The 16,339-nt window shown below is 39.0% G+C and overlaps 1 protein-coding gene across 3 annotated transcripts in view; it reads left to right on the plus strand.

The window, feature by feature from the left end:
* Positions 1 to 12,468, plus strand: part of khdrbs3 (KH domain containing, RNA binding, signal transduction associated 3) — a 105,374-nt gene extending 92,906 nt beyond the window's left edge. For 2 of the 3 annotated variants that reach the window (XM_044172362.1, XM_044172363.1), the window contains exons 8-9: positions 3,633 to 3,685; positions 6,236 to 7,392. In XM_044172362.1, coding sequence (XP_044028297.1) covers positions 3,633 to 3,685; positions 6,236 to 6,318 — 136 coding nt within the window. In that variant the 3' untranslated portion in view covers positions 6,319 to 7,392. Of the gene's footprint in view, positions 1 to 3,632; positions 3,686 to 6,235; positions 7,393 to 8,491; positions 8,547 to 9,624 lie in introns of those variants that run through there. The other variant, XR_006375285.1, reaches the window with a different exon arrangement.
* Positions 12,469 to 16,339: the final 3,871 nt, after the last annotated feature.

Consider the following 16,339-nt stretch of genomic DNA (forward strand, 5'->3'; position numbering starts at 1 on the left):
ACTCACCGGTCTCTGTAATTGAGAAGAGAAAGTAACTACGGAGAGAAGATGTGCAGCAATATTGATAAAATGTCACCTCTGGAATTAGAGGCGCCTAACAGCTTTTGTTGGACTCTTCTCCTTTGTGCAAAGAGCAGGTCTGCACTGAGCTTTCAGCACAGCAGACTGCTTTTATTGGTCCTTTCTACCTTTAGCAACAGAGAAAAAAAGGTTGTTGTTTGTTTGTTGTTTTTGTTGTTTTGTTTTTTTTTACAGTTTTTGGTGAGATAAACATAGTGAAAATAAATGAAGGGAAAAAATGCTGACCGCCTACAGCATGTAAGCAAGCCTCTGAAATAGTGTCAGCAATAGCAGTGCTGTGCAGCATCCTGGTTTGTGTTATTTGTTATGTTTTTTATTGTTAAATATGACACAGAGCTGTACAGGAAAGCCCAAGATTACCCAATATTTCACATACTTCCCAATATGTCTGCAAGCACATGTGAATTGTGGCAAATTGATTTTCTGACATTCATAAAAATTAATGTTTATTTTGAAGGCGACCTCCCTAGAATACACCCCTGCATTTTAGCATAGTGTGAAATCTAATTATTTAGTATCCTGTCAGGTCTTGTCTCGGGGTACACAACATGATGAGCCAAAACATGCATTCAGTTGTCACGTGTCTCTCTGTCTCCCTCTCTTCTCCCTCTCTCTGTCTCTGTCGGCCAATAAGTGGTGTCAAGGATACTGCAGTGTCTTGACATCCGTGGCAGATGCATGGTGGCACCTCTGCCGTGAGGGCTGACTGGAAACCTCACGCTCAGAGCAACAGCAGCTGGCCTCGCTTCTTGGAGGGAGACTATATTAGCACAGGGGAAAAGCCCTGTTTGCTCCTGTTGGCTTGGCATTGTTTGTAGTTGAATTATGATCTGTGTAAAATTTATGCTAAGCCTGACTTTAGGCGCAAGCCTCTGTAGGGAGCTGTCTCGTGTCTCATTGAGCCGCCATAGTGCTCTTAAAATGATTCCTTCCACTGTCCTCAATTGTTCGTGTTGTCTTTTTCATCCTTACCAAGAAACTGTTGCAGAAAACAATAAAACAGCCAATCAGTTTGTCATGAGGTTGCTGTTAAGAGGCATTATCAGTTTTGCTGAGGCTGCCAAGGTAAGGATCAGTTCACCCAAAACACAAGAAAGCATGCTTGTTTCACTTTCCAGTATTTAGCAATGCAGAAAATTTTGTTGGTTTTGATTTTTTTTTTGTATTTCTGCCTGCACCCCAATACAATGGAGGCATGTACAAGTTTGTTAGTGGTGATCACAGCATAGAACAATTACATTTAAAAAAATAAATAAATAAATTCCAAGCAAAGTTTCATGCAAGACACAAAGTCCCCATTACTCTGGATAATCCACAGAACATACTGTGAACGGAACTACCTTGTACTGAAGAAACGACAGAAGGGAAACAACAGGACAGGGAATCGAAGGGACAGTCAACGAGAGAGAGGGGGAGAGAGCTGCAACCTGCAAACAGCTGCTTCTACACGCCTCCCCCTGCTGATTTTAACAGAGAATCGTTCATAAATAATAAAAATATTTTGCGCTCTGCTAGTGCTGCGTTCTTTTGCGAGTGCTCTAATTAAATTCAAAGGGCTTTATTAGCATGAAAGTTTCAAGAACAATGTTGTCAAAGCATCAAAATATAATTTGTCCAAATATCTGGATAGCACACAATAACTGTAATATGAACTTTAACACAACATTAAGATTGATATATATTAGCCTAATTAAATACTATACAGTATATCCTATTCATGTATTTGTGTGTGCGCTGATGAATGGTTAATGTTTCGGGAAGGGTAAAGTGGGTACAATAGCCATATTGAAATTAATCAACAGTTAACAGTAAAAATAAATGTATTCTTTGAGTTTGAAACAGTAGCCTTAAGTTGTTATTTAGCCTTTCTGAGGCTATTGCATGGTAAAATCAATGAATTTTATTTTCTGAAAAAAACTGCCCCCTTGTAATTTTTAACAGCCCCCTCTGTCACTTCATCCTGGTCTGCTGTCAAACCCGTTGAAAGCCGCTGTCGGGCGCATCGTAGCAACGCTGTCACTCACGCTTCTCATTGGTCGTGACTCACGAAGCGCATTCTCTGGTTGGGTAGTGGAACATAACATGATGGACAGGCTAAGGGAGAGAGCAGGGGGAGAGGGAGAGGACAGAGCAGATCAATATTTCTCTCCCATAGACTTGCACGGAATTGAAAATACAAACAAAGCGTGTCCCATATCAGTTCAATACGCAACACGTCTTTTAGCTTTAGGCCTGTCATTCAGCTAAAGTGTAGCATTTAGCATGATGTTAACAGGTCCCTTAGCAACTGGCAACTTTCATACGCATGCCAAACAAAGTACAAAATGTTTAATGGAATGTGTGTTATATAATCACAACATCTTTTAGTGTGATATCCTTGTGTATCTTCATATAAACCTGTATGCTGGCACTTCATGTAATAGAGCCACCATACAGTAGCACTAATAGTACCTCTCAGTGTAATAGAGGATACACCGAGAGGTAGATCTTCAGTATGTCAGTGAATTTTTTGGAATATACAAAAACAAAAATATGTGGCAATTGATAATTACTTAACGATTTTCAACATTGTGCAGTTTCTTTTTATGAAGTAGCTACTGCTCAGGGAAAAGCAGACTTAATAGCAGACAGAATTTGTTGAAATTGATTTCCTGGAGTGGTGCAAAGTGTGGTGTAATTTGATAGAGGAGTGAAGTGTCTCAACCTCTCAGGCCTCAGTTTGGCTTTTTAAGATCACACCGCAAAAAGCTACTCCATTACAGTAACTGGAGTAAAATGTAATCCGTTACTTCCACCGTGGTGTGTCATTACTGTCACCTCTTTGCCCTCGGCAGTCGGGCGGTGTTGATGTGGTGTGTTGGGGTTTTGGATGGTGCCTTCAGCTCTCTAATCCGGAGAGCAGAGAGGTGCTGCTGTCGCTGACAGACTGACTGACAGGCAGGCGGAGAGGACCCAGCTGTGATGGCTGGTGTCGGCTCAGTGGCAGCCTTATGATGAATTGCCTCTCTTGAATGATAGCGCTGTTGCTGAATGATACTGACGCAGGATTGTTCTGTCAGCATCTCACCGGTGACCGCAAATAAATAAATAAATAAATAAGCGAGAAATGAACCGCTATGCAACTTGCCTCCCCATCTTTTTTATTTTTCATTAAAGTTGCCACCTCTCATAGATCTCCATATGCAGTGATATGGAACTGGAAGTTTGTGCAGAAATACGGTGGAGGAAATTGCCTTGTAGAACCACAAATGTGGCTGAACTTTTGAGCGATTGAAAGCTGCCTCGTTTGTTTTTTACTTTTATATCCAGCAGAGTATATCTAAAAAAGAAACACTTCCTGTGTGTTTTTCTTTATTGCCACTGCATAAATTATATGTGATTGCATCATTATAATTATTACTTTGATGTTGTACAATAGGACTGAAAATGAGCAACATTCCATTTATTTGCTGATAACTGCAATTTCTTTGATGCAGAATGTAATATTTTTCTGTTATTTCATGTTTATTTATACATTCTGATATTCACCTCACTTTTCTGTCTGTTTACAGCTCAGATGACTACTATGAATACGGACACAGTGGGGAAACATATGATTCGTATGGTGAGTTGCAGACCTCTCTTCCTCCAATATATATTGTGTCAATTGTCAGAACAACATCAATTTAGTCCCTGACTGCACTGCTGGCTTTATCTCAGTTGCCATAGCATCTGGGTAATTGTGTGATATCTTAGACACAATAAAAATGATTTATTCAGAGTAACTTTTACTCCTTCAGTTCGTTTGGCTCATTGGGAGAAAACAAAAAACAAGCATGATTAACAAACAAGTAATCTCTTTTTGCGGAAACTACAGGAAATTACCCTCAAAAATGTAAATATTAAAGAGTTTGTACACCAAATCAGATTATTTAAAATGTTATTTTAGTCCTTTATTCAAAACAACGTTACTATCAGAAACCTTACGCACTGACTTGATGACTGATTTTTGAATTTAGCTTTTGACTGCAAATAAATCCTAATACCAAATCAGATGGTGCCCTCAGGAACTGATGATCCCCTTACTTCAGTGAGGAAAAGACAATGTCAAAAGCTGGGAGACTTTAACAAGCTGATAGTGGAGCTGCAAAAGATCTACTTTGCTTTACCCTGCTAGGTCTTTTGACAAATGCAGAAAACCTTTTTGTCTGTTGCGAAATAACAGAAACGCCTTTTTGGGGTTTGTGTGTAAATAAAAATATATTAAATGTGAGTTAATATGGAATTTTTAACATTTTCAGTGTGTGCAAAGACATTACAAAGATAACAGTCAGCAGCTTATTAGCAGAATATAATGAAGTATGCGTGGATGCTTATATGAAGATATGTCTTTGTGTTTTCTTACATATCATCAAGTTCATCATGCTCAGCTAAATATACAGGGCAGTCAGATTTTGTTTGATCCCTTTACTCCCATCCCCAGCTAACAAAATCTCTAGCCTGCAGTGTGAAGCTGTATATTACTGAAACCTCATGTGACTTCTTTATTCAAGCACTGTTTTCAAAGCAAATAAATGTTGGTGAGTGTGTTTGTGCCACAGCCATACAGTAATGTGTGGCTCTGCAATCAGCTTTCTGTTGAAGGCCACTTTCAGTGACTGGTCTCTGGTTTAGAGGCTGAAAAAAGCTGTGAATAGCTCCGGTTGCCACAAAGTTCAGAGAAAGTTAAAACCACTGAGATAATGTTCAACAATACTGTGTCAGCTTTTGACAAGATACAGTAAAAAGTGTGCCAAGGTCATATCTGCTGCAGAGTGCACTTGAATGATAGCAGAGCTAATATAGAATACAGCACAGTAGACCATGCTGCTGTACAGCTGAAGGTTGAGCTGAAGTACAAGCATCAGTTATTTAGACTCTGGTACCGGTGTGTACCATTTAATTATCTTAAACAAAAACTATTCTACACCATGTAGGTGCAAATCTGAGGACACAGTGTTGGGTTGTGCAGTGCATTTGTGTCTGCTGAGTTCAGCTACAAGCTCCAAATAGAAATCATCTCTCAGACAAGATTACATATATGTAGTATGCATTATATTTAAATGTTTTTTAAACATTTTTAGTTAGCGACTGACTGACTAACATAATTAGTTCCTTTTTATTCACTGCAATGCATCATTTCCAAGTGTTCGTCTTAAAATAAAATTAAAGTGACTTGGGATTTTGTTCTGAGAAGTTTTTGGCTTTTAAAATGTACACTTTAAGTTCTTATCTGGCAAAACAAGGTGAAAAATGACCATTATGTACTCTGCATCAGGAGGATATAAGATATTGAAGACCTACGTTTGTTCATTTCACGGTTAAGAGATTTAAATGTGCTTTTGGAAGTCAACGCTAATAAAAACTTTCCCAACTTTTCCGACCACACAGGTGGAAGAACTAAGCGCCTTCAGCTCATTAGAGTGCTGCGTACTCCACATAAAATAAAAACCGCTGCTGCACGGGTCACACAGAAAAAGGGCGACAGTTCAAAGGAAACAGATAAACAGCGTTGATGTGCATCCTTGTTCTCGAAACACAAGGTTACCATGGTCTATTTCTTCAAAGTGACTGTCAGTAAAAGGGTGACAGGCTTAATTAAGGGTATTGGCTATGTGCTGCCAACAGAGAGCCTGTACACAGAAAATAACAACCCTTTGTGAGCCTCAGCTCTTAGGAAGTCTCAGCGCTGGCTGAAGATCAGACAAAGGGTGCCATCGATACTGGCACTTTCACATTGACAGTACCAGGTGGGTGAACAGGGGCTGATTTGGGCTAATGGTAATTGTGACCTTTTCGCTGAGAGCCACTAAACGGGTCCTTTTCAGGAAGCTATTTGATCCTCTCATTCAATTATCTGAGATGCATCCTTCTAGCTGAAAGTCAAGCTTCTTGGTGTGAGTCACTGTTTGTATTCCTGGCTTGAAATGATGCTTTTGTTATGAGATGATTTTCATCAATACCAGACATTCAAGTGCTCACAACTTTGTGCTGCATTATTTTCATAGAAGGGAGCATTTTTACAATATTTGCACAGAGCTTGAAAGACTTACACGGGTTGTTATGAATGAATGATTTAAGTATAATGCCTCTGCAGTCACTCCCCATCTGTGTCTTTTCTTTTCTTCTTAATCAGGTCTGGAAGAGTGGGCAAGCAAGGCACCATCAGCACGAACAACCAAGGGAGTGTACCGAGATCAGCCATACTCCAGATATTGAACTGTTTATACAACTCGCACCTGAGGCTATCACAAGTAATGGATTTTTTATGGACGCTCCCACCTTTTTAGAATTGAAAACTAAACTGCAAAATAATACAAATGAAACGGTGATAGTGAGACACTGAATAAGTGAAAACTGGTTTTCAAAAATGGCATCCCCCTGATTATAAAAACATACTCCAACTGGATAAAATGTGTAAAGCAATTGAGGTAATCTATCCTTTCCTCTAGGAGAAATTGACTGGACGTTGAGATTAAGAAAGACTCCATAGTATATTAAGTTTCTCTCTCAGCTATGTGATTGTGAAGAATGAATTCAACAATGAAAATTGTATCAAGCAATTTTACTTGGTCATGATTAGTGAATCACTATAAGCTGTCAATACAATGTTTCTACACAGCTGCCAGCTGCAACTTAATTTATCACCCTCTATTCTTCAAACTTTGAACTGCGTGGTTGATCACTTTAAAATGTAGTAGCTTCGTTCTAGGAAAGTTCAGTACTGTAGATATTTTTTCTGAGGGGTAATTGGTGAAATTGTGTCCCTTGTAAATTAAACATTTACAAACTGAAAAAGAGAAAAGTCATACTGTATACATATTGTTTTGCTGTTTCCTCCTTTTTGTAAAATAATAGTTCTTTAGTGTTAAAGGGCTTATAAAAGCATGGTGTGTAACTGTGGATATTGTCAGCTGTTTTATTTTGAAAAGCCTATGTAGTTGTGTTCATGATTATGCCCCCAAAACATCCACTTTAATACATCTATAAATAGCCGCTCATACTTTATGTACACCGAACAACCAGAGCTGCAAAACAGTCCAGGAGCCTTTTAATTTTTTATTTTTTTTAGATGCTCTAAATAAGTAATTTCGATGTCATTTTTTGATTTAATACAAGATACTTTCCTGACTTTGTAGGCATAATAATCAATTTTGAGCCACTAAATCACATGCTGGTGCATTGGTAATCATTTCCATCTGGAGATTTGTTCAGCTATATGGATTTTGAGCTTATGTAAGCCCTTTAATATTTTCTTCTTTGTTGATGCTGAATAAACATTTTGAAAGAAAACCCTTGTGTTCGAGAGAATAATTATGGACTTTTAAAAAAACCCTCTAATTTAAACTAACAAACCCAAATGAAAAAGCTAGCTAAGTTTGGAATATCTATCCAGTAGCTAGAAGCCTGTAATTAATTAAAGCACAATGTATATCTTCATAACTAAGTGAAAAACAAAATAAAACAACATATGTTCTAGCATAAAATCCAAAGTGTTAGCAAGATGGTATTGCCAAAAATTCTTACAAACAGTGCAAACAGCAAATGGCTGTTTGTGACCTTGTAGATGACCTTGGTAATTTGATACGAGCGGTTTCCTATTTGTATTTGAACGCCATGTGATGCATTTTGTTGGAAATCTCTCCAACTGAGATTAAGAAGATTTAGCGATAAGAATATCGCCACTCTTGAAACTCTCTCCACTCTGTTTGTTCGTATAATTCGATGTGAAGCGAACGCTGATCACGTCAAGCACCATCAGTAAACACACACATTAACTCTCTGAGTGTTTACCCTGACAGAAACGGCTCGCAACACCGCATGAAAGCCTCCTTGACCTCTGGCCATGTTCGGTTCAGTACAGGGGGGGAATTGCTCTCTCTTCTTGCTTTGCTCTTTCTGTTCTCCTCCGGTCATGTGACCCTCTCCCAGTCGTTTAAAGAGCCTGCCTTTGCCCCGTCCATTAAAGAGACTCTAAATGACCCCCAGCTGACCTCCGCAGGGAGAGGATGGCAGTAGCTGTTTAAAAAGACCTCCGTTCCACAAGGTAAACAACCTGACCCAGTTTAACCTCTCCCCTAACGTAGTTGAACATAAAACTTCTCTAAACTTAAATGTAATATGTTTTCCTGTCTCTGTTAAGTCCGTAATCCAGCCACAAAGCTGAGAATAATTAGATATATGTAACAAAAAGCTGTAAAAAAAGTATGATAAATAGCAGTAATATTTCAACGAACTGTATAGTGAAATAACTTTCTCCTAAGACTTTGATAAAATATATCCTCTTTTACAATAATTGAACCATAAAATATTATGTGTCTTGGCATTTGTTTTAAAATATGTTTCTGCTGTGAACTTGCGTGGTCATAGTGTTGTTTATATTCCTTTCTAGGTCGATGTCCCAGCTATACCAGGACATCCATCCAATTATCTCATTGGTGCTAAAGGTATGTTGTTTTCTGCATTATGTGTCAGATGTTTATGATGATGTTTTGCATGTAAAAATTAAAATATACTGAAAGTATGGGGTCAAATAAGGGACAAAAATATTGAAATGTTGGATCAGATGAACTTTGGGGATTCTTGAAAAGCTTCCAAGAAGTATAGGCCAGAAAAAGGCCAATAGCTTCATTTCACAGTTCCTTTCAACTCTTAAAAGATGTATGTTATATCTCTGGTGTCTATGATGATTTTGTGCATGTAACATTTACCATCCTGAAAACCATGGGTTCAAATATGATATCTGAGCTTCGAGGCTGGATCAGGTGAGCCCTCCAGATTCTTGAAAATGTTCCATGACGTCTACAGAAAAATGGAGACTAGCTCAATTTAAGTGTTCTTTCAATTATTAAGATATGTGATAATATGCATTGATCTGAACCATGCAGTATAAGCAGTTATATAAGAGTTAGGGCTAGGGTTAGCCACAGTCTAACAACAGAAATCCTCCCAGATGAAGGGGTGACCCTCAGAGAAAAATGATGGTCCAACCTGTTTGGGTGTCGATTGATTTGAAAACCCTTAGGATGTACAAAATGAAATATTCTACAGAGGACACAGGGTTATCATGACATATCAAATATTAATGTGACTTTGAGGAAACTTGATGTCCTCTTGACGGATGTTTAATGTTGAAAATATTTTTTCCGGAGCTTGTGAAATCCTTCAGAATCGCCCCTAGTTTGGAGGATCGACCCTCAGCTCTCCTGTATACCTTTCCTCAATCCGCCCAAGGGGATTCCTGTCCCACTAGATTCTGCCTCACTTTGTACTTATGCAATTAGTGTATAAGAGCACTCTGTGTCATCTGAACCACAACGGGGTCCCTGTTGCTGCAGCTTGAAAATGACACCCTGTGCTTGTATTAAGTAGAGAAACGTAATGCCTGACTGATTGCGTTAGCCAAAAAAGTGCAGATACCAGAATGTGACAAAAGGACAGTCCTAAAAATGTCCTTCTTTGCTTTGTTTTTTCATTTTTTTAAGCTCATATTGTTCATCTTTCTCTTCTTTCCTCTCTTAATAGACTTGACAAACCACACACGAGCTTCCCTCCAAACATTCAAGCCCACGCAATGTCAAACCAAATCCTGAAAAGGCCGTCCATCTTCACAAAGGATCTGTCCTTGGCCAAACGGTGGACTTTTAAGTTTTCATAGTCTGGACTGAGATGAATCCTGTGGGGGACGAGACTGAGAGTGACCTGTTGAGATGCAGAAAAGGAGGAAAAAGATAATGCATGTATCACACATCGTCATTCTCCGGAGAAAGGGAGGGAAAGAGGAAACCCGTGAGGCAAATGGAGTTCCCTGTCCTCTGGGACAATCTGTCGGAGAATATTTCCTTCAGAGCTTCTGTATACATTTTACATACACACAGTAGTGTACTCTGAACTGACTGTGAACCTGCCCTGTGTCTTTCTTGCTTCAGACTGTTGTTGTACTGTACTACTTACATTAGGATGAATGACTGAATAATGCAATATGCCAAGGGAATCATATTTCTAGCAAAGACACTTTTAATCTCATATTGTTGCGCTCATTAACCTACATCCAATCCACTCCAATGAATAACTAATTCAACAAGTGCCTTATTGTTGCATCGTTATGGCAGTTTTAGATGTTTAGTCCCATTGCCAGAGTTAAAATATGGGGCAGTACACTAGAAAAGGTAGCTGTTTTGTTTTCTTGTATGCTGTTTTTTGGTTTGCTGTATGCATTACCACAATGCTGGAAAACACCACCCAGCCACACACAAGAGTACAGTCTATTCCAGATGTATTGCTTAATCAGAATCGACTTCAGTGGATATTACAATTCCAAAATAGCTTTCTATCGGATAGAGAGCTTCATTCTGTCTTGTGCATAAGTCCAGATAGGCTGATCCGTATTCCACACAGTTGTATGTCCTCAGTGGCAGACAATAGTTTTCCATTAGAGGAAGTGATTCTCTCTGGAGCCTCGGGCCAAGCCTCACACAATAACACAGCGACCTAAAGCTTGCATCTCGGACTCCCCGAGTCAACTCTCATCACCTTTAGGGGCTGATTCCCCCTCTGAGGTGGCTTAAAAAGACAGGCTTATCTGAAGTAAGCTTGTCCAAGTTAATAAGTAGGAGCAGCTTATTTGATTAAGAATGCATACAAAGGAGGATGTAGTGATCTGTCACTGGGAGACAAGTCCATTTCAACAGTAGAATACAGATCGATGGGTCCCGAACATTGGGTACAGGGACCAGGGACCACAGAGGATCTGGAGCAAAATTAGAAATAGCTTAAAAGCCTCTTCTTTCTTCTCAAACAGCTTCTTACTACGAATGATGTGGCCCTATATGAACACACAATGTTCCACCACAGTTTTGTAATGTATGAGAGATTTCTATGTTTGTCTGTTTGTCCTTTCCTTTCTCACTGATTTTAAATGGGCAGGGATCAGTTGGAAAAACCTGATCTGATGTTGTTTGCTCACGTTGCCAGCACTGTCAATCAAATCTGATCAGACCACACCTACACAGTCCTGAAAAAGCAGATTAGCGTTCCATCCATACAAAAACCAAAGTGTAAAATGAAAATTTCTTGGACCATTATCTTCCTGGATTGTCCACTAGTTGCCTGGGAAATGGTTAAATTGTTGTTTTTACACTTCAGCTTTTGTACTTATTAAACAAACAAAATATGAAGTGTTAGTGAACCTTAGAGGGGCTGGTAGGCGGATTTGGTTAACTTTAGACGGAAGCGAGGCTAGCTGTTTCCAGTCTTTATGCTAAGCTAAGAAAACCGGCTGTTGGGACCAGCTACAGGGATAGCAGTGGCGTGTATTGTTGTCTGCCAGAGTGTCTTTTTTTATCTGCCACTTGGGAGCACCACAGTCAGAAATTTTTAATTTCCATACATGGCTTTTCATTTCATTCCCTTAAAAGCAAATACAGGAAACATAGTCGACTACTACTAGCAACATTCAATATTAAATGACCTACGTATAACTGAGTAATGGTCAATTATATCGGTCCTTTCTTTGGCTTAGAACTTTTTTTTTTTAAAAAGCGATGGCTTTTAGAAGTGTGCTTATCCACTTGTATTCCTTTTAATCATGTTCAGGATCTAAAGTGGTCGCGTCCTGCCTTTTGTTCTGTAATTAACTGGAAGGCTCTTAATCTTACTGAGATTAAAACAACCTGATCAATGTTGAAGTGTCCCTCTGTCTCCTTTGGAAGTGAGTGCTAATGTGACCACGGGTCAGTGTGTGTCGCCTGCTAAGTGGAAACTCAGATTGTGAAGGATCGATCATTACAGGGCTTTGAGTGAACAGGAGTGAATAATAGCAATAATACAGAGACTGTACTGCCATTATCTTGACCAATGGAAATCTTTTCAACCACAATATACCCAACAAACTTTTCTTTATCCGGGAAATATAAATATTTTCATGCTCTTACTTTTGTTAGCTTTTATTTTTAGTCACTTTTAGGGTAAAAAAAAGAAAGAACAGATTTAAAAATATCAGGCTTTTAAAACAAGAAAAATAAGTCACAGGTAAAGACAAAAGACTGAGAAAAAAAGAGAAGGGAAAACAAAACAATGAAAGAAAATCTTACCTTCCATTAAAGGTACAAATGCTTTGTGGGGAGAAGCAGATATCAAACAGGAACAAGACTGAAAAACAAAACTTTTTTAAGACGTGTGTGTGCAAAGTCAGCATGTACTTGTCAACCATATGCTGTATATAAATTGTGCATTGTGCATATTGTACATCATGTTCCTGTATAATTTCCATGTGCTGTTATGCTTTAAACTCAGAGTCAATACATAAATACATGTTTAGTCTGTAGAAATCCTTATCAAAAATAAAGTTTTCCTCTTGTTAATAAAAAAGCATGATACACATTCTTTTGTCAAATACATTGTGACTGTGCAGTACTGACTACAATGTGAAACTCTTTCCTTTGATACTTCAAAGGCAGTATATGTTCACCGCAGTGTGTCATGTTGGAAAACAAATCATAAAGGCAATTCCACTGTCCTGACTGTTGAGGATTGACACTCTGTAATGAAGTCTGAACTAAATTTAGTTTTATTAACTCCGAGGGGGAAGCTCATGATGAGTTTTGGCAGTTGGCATGTTTTTCTAACTTCAAAACCCACCACTGCAGGGATATTATTTACCTTGAAACGCCCTTGAAATAATAGTTGCAGATCAAATAAGTTTGTGGTGCAAAGGCTGTCTCAGTCTCCAACCTTTTAAATATTGTATGTTCCCCTCCGTTGCTGCCTTGGATACATCTCTCTCCTCATGTAAATGCTGCTGTACTTTATTCTTTCAGCTTTTTTTTTTCTTCCCTGCTTCCATCCTTCAGGCCGCTCCACTTTGAAGTTGTTTCTCAGCCGTGTGAAATTTGGGATTAAAGTCCATCTGTTCATGCGTACCCCCACCCCTCCGTCAATACATGCACAGATATAAACAAAAACAAAACCAGACAAAAAGTGGTTGTTGTTTTTAATAGGTCCAAGGCAGCCGGAATATGATTGAGCTTGAAATTGTAACAGGTCAGTTGAGCGAGCGTTTTCAGCCTCACTGGATCAGTTACACCTGACACAGGCCATTGCAGACAATGAATTTCTTATCTAATTTTTATTTATTCATCAGAAAAAAGGGCTGTTGAGACCAGAATCTTTTAAGGGACTGTGCAGTCCTCCAGGCCCATAAAGGTGTGTGTGTGTGCGTGTGTCTGTGTGTGCATCGCAAACTAATTTCCTTCCGTTTTTATTTTTCTTTCAGGCGAGAATAGCAACATACTATATTTCCCCAATAAACCCAGTGTGAGGCTTTTCCACTGGTCAGCCCGATTAATAAACTGATGCTTTCTGATGATATCCAGGCCCACCTCTACTGTATTGTTCGCTTTTCATTCCAGCTGCAGCAGCGGCGAGGGAGAGCCCTCAGCGTAAATATTCTCTGTAAACCAACAGCGCTAGCAGAGCTGGGAGATTAAAACAATTGTTTATGCTTTCAGTGCATGGGGAGATATAAGCAATATAAGCAGACAGAGCGCTCTGAATAAAATAACACAGAAATTATGCTATCATATTGCAAGCTCAATATGAATAGACTCAGGGCAAGAGGATATTGCAAAGACATCATGAGGAAAGTTAAGAGCCCATCACCTATACTGTTACCTTAACACCTATTTCCACTCATGGAACATTGACCTTCTAAATGACATTTGCCTCCTGTTAAGCTGAGCGTGTTTGACATTTAAAATGTTCTTATTCAGCCACTACACCTTAACTCTGCCCAGGAACACGGTAAATAATGAAGGAAAGAATCAATGTTCTGTTCTCTTATTAAGTCTGATTACACTTCACAATGCTTTAATTGTGGTGTATTAACTTGTACTATGTAACAGCCTTCGTAAAAAAAAAAAATATTGTAACTAGGAAATGATTGTGTATTCCTGCTAATGCACAGGGTACTTACAGAGGTGCAACAACATCAGCATAATAACAAAGTACAAATGTAATGTACTAAATAGCTACTTACTTTGTACAGTAAAATGCCAGCGGATCTATATGACTGCAACTCTCACTGTTATTGGCAAAGTCATACTTTGAAGTTCCCCAGTCATTTTGAAGGTGATAAATAATTAGAACAAGTAGTTTAATGCCAGCAAAGAAGTTGATTACTGGGAGGTTGTGGCTCCAGGAGGTAGAGCAGGTTATCCATTAATCAGTTGGTGGTTTGACCCCCAGGAAGCGCAAACACCTCTTGCACTCGGCCAATGGTGAGCAGATACGCAGAGCTGTCAATCTAAATGCACTTCCCTGCTTAGTCCACTGTTGTTGCTATTTTGGCACACAATGATACAGATTAACAGATAAGATAATCATGTTCAGTAATGTTCAGAAATCATGTAATTATGTGCGCTCAAATTATTATATTTTTAAAATGTGTTGTTAATAGTTTTTTTATTATTAAAGGAAAGAAAGGAAAATGTCAGTAATACTCATTTTAGTCTAAGCTGGCTGCAGAGCATGTGTGTGTTTGATTGACAGCAGCTGGCAGGCTGAGCTCCAGCAGGGAACGAGAGGCAAAGTAAACAAGCGTGCGCTGTAGCCTACATGTCACGGGCAGACAGCGTGTTGTTAGCAGTATTGAAGAGTAAGGACCATACCAGCATCTAAACGGGCCCAAGTGACATTTGCAGATATGTTTACATGCTGTTTAATGTGCTGCTGCTGAGTAGCTAATTAGCCATCTAGCCTGCAAACTGATGTGCAGTGCACTTTCCCCAGGTGAATGTTTTTTTTCGTCGCTCGTTCAACAAGCTAAGGTGACGTGTGTTCATGTTTGTATGAGAGACTATAGCAGGAAAGCTAATGAGGGTTGTTCAAAGTCTGTGACTTGTGTGTAGCAGGCTGCTGTCTGGCTGTTTCATGATAGAACGCTGATGTTACTGCTTTATGCGAATATGGTTTAAAAATGAAGCCATATGATTGACAAGTTCTCCGTTTACGTAGACAGAACTAATCGTATTCTGTCGAATTAATGCCAAGCTAGGGGGCGCCATCATGAAACCAAAAAAATGAAAAATATAAATTTCCCCTTTTGTTCTCAAAGGAGAACACAGGGCATGTGATTTACATATCAGATATGTATGCTGTGGCAGACGAAAATATGCAATTTAATTTCAGTTGGGCTGAAAATCCAGTTATTTACAATGAATAAGGCAAACATCAGAAGTGATTGGTTACCACGCCACAATTTCCCAACCCTTCTAGGTGACAGTTTATTTATTTGAACCTGCCCAGCTCTCGTTGCCATCGTCGCGAGGGATTTGCCACTTCTCATAGAAAATGAATGTTATCATTCAGGTCTTCCCAGCTTGACGTTTTCTTTGCGTTTCTACCGTTGATGGATGTATTATAAGAACCGGATACCGGACTCAGATATGGTGCCCATTCAATTCAATGAAAAATGCTCACAGAGCGCATAAGCCAAAAAACGTTTTCTAGCTTTCGGGTTTTTTTTACAGGGGAATCTATAGGGGAAAGTTTTGCAAATATAAAACCTTTGTGAATTTAAATAATTAAAATAATAATAATACAATACGTGTTTGCAGTTACAGGTGTCTTGTCAACTGTTTTACAGACATCTCTTTTATAATAGTGGTCTATGGGGAAAATGCTTTTTGGAATGCAGGGGCTTTTTTTGTTGCAGTACAGCCAGTGGTCACTGGGACAAATTGTCAGCAAGTCTGAGTGGCGGCAACATATCCAGCTCTCTTAATACATCCATGGTTTCTACCCAGAGTGGGAATGTGGGAGTGTGTTGCAATTGAGTGTATATAGATGGAAAATGTAGAATATGTAGGAAAAATGGAAATGAGGAGAAGAAAGGTAGGATAGTGAAGAGGTGAAGAAGGGGTTGGAGGGCAAATCAAATCAAAGCAGCTTTCTACTATTTGGCGCTTTCTACACAATGTATGTCTGTTTTTGCTGTAAGAAACGTTGTTAGAGATGTGGTAACACCTTCCCGGTGGTAAGCCGACCAAAAAGAAAACAAGGGGAAGAGAAAAGAGTGTTTTTGAAAGAGGTGGCATGTGAACGATGCAGGAGCCCTGAGATCCTGGCCTAAGGTGTTAATACAGGCTATTTTTCCAACAATACACATATTGCGTAAAAAAAAAAAATTCTGCTCAAAATTAGCTTATTTATGTCTGCTTGGATTTATAAATTCAGTTCAGCC

This window comes from Siniperca chuatsi, linkage group LG17, assembly GCF_020085105.1.
Source record: "Siniperca chuatsi isolate FFG_IHB_CAS linkage group LG17, ASM2008510v1, whole genome shotgun sequence".
NCBI lineage: Eukaryota > Metazoa > Chordata > Actinopteri > Centrarchiformes > Sinipercidae > Siniperca > Siniperca chuatsi.